General features: G+C 44.5%; 2 protein-coding genes across 2 annotated transcripts; both read right to left on the bottom strand.

Annotated features, from left to right (window-relative positions):
* Positions 1–712: 712 nt before the first annotated feature.
* PHACADRAFT_108185 (uncharacterized protein) lies at positions 713–1,240 on the bottom strand (the record flags this gene model as incomplete). Its single annotated transcript, XM_007402560.1, has 3 exons — positions 713–796; positions 890–1,003; positions 1,073–1,240. Coding segments are annotated over 3 exons (366 nt in total), but the record flags the coding sequence as incomplete, so codon positions are not given.
* Positions 1,241–1,448: 208 nt separating this feature from the next.
* PHACADRAFT_202350 (uncharacterized protein) lies at positions 1,449–2,111 on the bottom strand (the record flags this gene model as incomplete). Its single annotated transcript, XM_007402559.1, has 3 exons — positions 1,449–1,686; positions 1,742–1,916; positions 1,982–2,111. 3 exons carry the CDS (start codon positions 2,109–2,111, stop codon positions 1,449–1,451), a joined length of 543 nt encoding a protein of 180 aa, XP_007402621.1.
* Positions 2,112–2,974: the final 863 nt, after the last annotated feature.

The raw sequence follows: 2,974 nt of genomic DNA, 5'->3' as shown, positions 1-2,974 counted from the left end.
CCACTAGAATAAGTTGTGTAGGCAGGGAATAAGGGGAGACACGTATTCGCGTAAGGGGTAGCCGTCTCACTTGTATAAGACTGCTAGCACAGGAGAGATATCTAAAAGGCAGCACTGAGTTGTTAACACCTAAACAAAGACGGGTGGTACAAGAGTAAGCACTAACACAGAAGATGTTACTTCAAAAGATAGACCTGATTGTCTACCTGCAACACCTTGAATAACAGAAAACAAACCTAAGGTATAAGCTGGCACCTATTTGCCAAGCCTTACTACCTTATACTGAAGAAAGCGCCTGATTGCACTTTCTACCTGGGCACACACAGACGAGACTCTTGCTCTCAAAGTTGCTTGTATTTTGGGGGTGGATTAGGGGTCCTTATATAGCTTTTGGAAGCCCCATCCTTTGGTCTACTTTGGCCTATTCTAGAGTATTCTATATTATTCTACACTATTCTTCCATATTCCTGCAGCTTCATGGAATCTTCTAAAAATACACAGTTGCCCCAATAATTTGCCCTGCTACCTGTAACAGCTGCCCCAACAAATCTGACACATGTTTGGCCTATATATAAAACACGTAACAAGTTTATTGCATGTTTCTAGTAGTCCCCAGATGTATCAGCCTGCTGTCATATGTTCCAAGACACTGTTGCCATGCATGAGAATAGCTGACACATAGAAACTGATCTGGTATGTATCATATTCTGTGTCAAACCATTTTGATGCACGATAACGGCAATAAGAATGGGTCAGTCCACATATCCATTGTGAAGGATATGCTGCCAACTGCATTCTATAATTAGGAATTAGAGCAGAATTTTTTTGTAATTTTTTCGCCACTTACCTTTATATCCTGGCTAAGCTTCTTGAGATACTCTTCAAAAACCTCACCAACTCGTGTTCGGATAGTGGTCCGCCCAGGAATATCTTTCTCATGCAGCTCAGAATGAAGCAAAAGAAAGATATTGCGAAGCTGTGGATTTTCAATGACACGTAAAGGCTGCAAATATTTATTCAGATTTAAAGCACAATAAAATGTAAATTTAAAGCACACCTGATTGTCAGCAACAATCCACTCAGTAATGTAATCCACAAATAGCTCCTTGGTGAACTGTGGCCGGCTGTTATCTGCTTGTGCAACATCTGGTTGTCCACGTTGACGTCGCCTCCAGGCTTCGACTTGTGCCGTAGCACACTTCGCTGTGATTTTGACTTGCGCATTATCGCACGCCTCCACTCACTCATCAAGATGAGCATTTCGGAAGTGCTTTCGGGGGTTGTCTGTGCCTGCAGTAGTCCAGGTGGACACATGGTGATGAGGATTCTGTTCATGCATAAACCTGGCGAGTTTTTTTTAGAAATAAGTGCAAAGAAATAGCTGAAAGAAATTCATACAAGCAAAACTTGCATTTCTTGCATCCATTCTCATCTGTCTCGATAAAGGGTCAGACATCCTTAGCTTGCTTGCCTTGTCTGTTGCCTGCAGGCTCATGAGGCAATTTCTGACGCTGACCGGCAACAGGTGAATTGGGAGGACCTGCTGGCTTGCGAGTTGGGGTGGCAGGAGCAGGCAGGAGATCACGTGAAGAGCCTGCAGCTGGCGTTGGACTAGTAGGCGAGTCTTCAGAGTCGTCTGCAATATCAATGTTGATGTATTCACGACTATCAGCAACTGGAACAGATCTACAAAGATCCAAACATTAGAGCATAGCAATTTGCAGTATTGGTCACCACGCACTTGTCTATCGAGCCCTCCCCACTTGGATCGTGCTGGTGATTGGCACGACCTCTCCGGGGCGACGCAAATGCCATGAGCACCTCTCTTTCAGCAACATTCTGAACTCCTGGACCTTTCCTACCACCTCTCTTCTTTGCTGGGGAACCTTGGACAGCATCCTCAGATGAGAATTCACCTACAGAATTCAAGATGTTATCAGCAGACAACATCAAACTGCACAAAAGCTCAAAAAAAGCGCACCAGACAGCCTAAACTGGGTCATAACAGCTCCATTGTCAAACTCAACATGCTTAGAGGCCACCTTTTGCCTCTTAGATGTCTTCTGAAGGGTCTCGGCAGCTCTCTTCTTTCCATGGTTGTGAGGAGGCATAGTGGCAAGCAAGGTGACGCAGTGTTTGCCTTTTTGGGACAACTGGACCTGACTGCAAGCCACCGCCGAGTCATGCTAAGCCACAGTTAAGCCGCGTAACAGCCAAGAGCCAATCAGCGACTTGGCTTGGCTGCCACATGGCTTGACTGCAACGACTAGCGGCTAAGCAGTCAAGCCGTGGCAACACTATCTCACATGGTAAATCACATGACTAAAAGCGCTTAAAATCTGACCTCTCGTTAACACAAAATCTTGCCAATTTGGCTGGTTTGGCTGAAAAATGTGTTTTCTGCTGAGACCACTTTTTTCCTAATAGCTCGATGACAATGCCATTTACAAAGGTTCTGCTAAATAGGAATTGTAGGCAGAGTCTCTTCTGACATTTCCTACTGAGTAGTTTTACCAAAGGAGGAGTGTGCCCCAGTGTTGCGTGAGTTGATGACTAGTCAATGACCAGTAAATAACTAGTTAAGTAGTTAATGACCTGACTAAATGAACCGTAGCTAAGTGGTCTCGGGTCCTGATGTCAGGAACTGCTGAGGACCAATCAGAATGCAGAAGTTGTCGAGAAGGCGAGACAAGGTGTCATCACAATGAATTCAAAGAGTCTGTAGCTATTGTGCATATGTAAACCTATGCTAAATACAATTATGAAGCTCATCAAAGTTAACTTCTCCCTCTGTATCTAGATCAAACAGCTGATAGACCTCCATCTTCTCATCTAAGCTATGCAAACCTTGCCTCTCCAAGGTATCAGCCCAATATGCGCTATTAAAGTCAAATACTGCTTTGAGAGCCAGCCGGTAAGGGCGTTGGTCATCTGTATTAGCTGTGGCAAGTGAGAAATCTTTGGTTGCTGTCTC

The sequence above is a fragment of the Phanerochaete carnosa genome (genome assembly GCF_000300595.1).
Source record: "Phanerochaete carnosa HHB-10118-sp unplaced genomic scaffold PHACAscaffold_240, whole genome shotgun sequence".
NCBI classification, from domain to species: Eukaryota; Fungi; Basidiomycota; class Agaricomycetes; order Polyporales; family Phanerochaetaceae; genus Phanerochaete; species Phanerochaete carnosa.
Note: the sequence above shows the minus strand (reverse complement) of the source record. Positions and strands in the feature narration are given on the sequence as shown.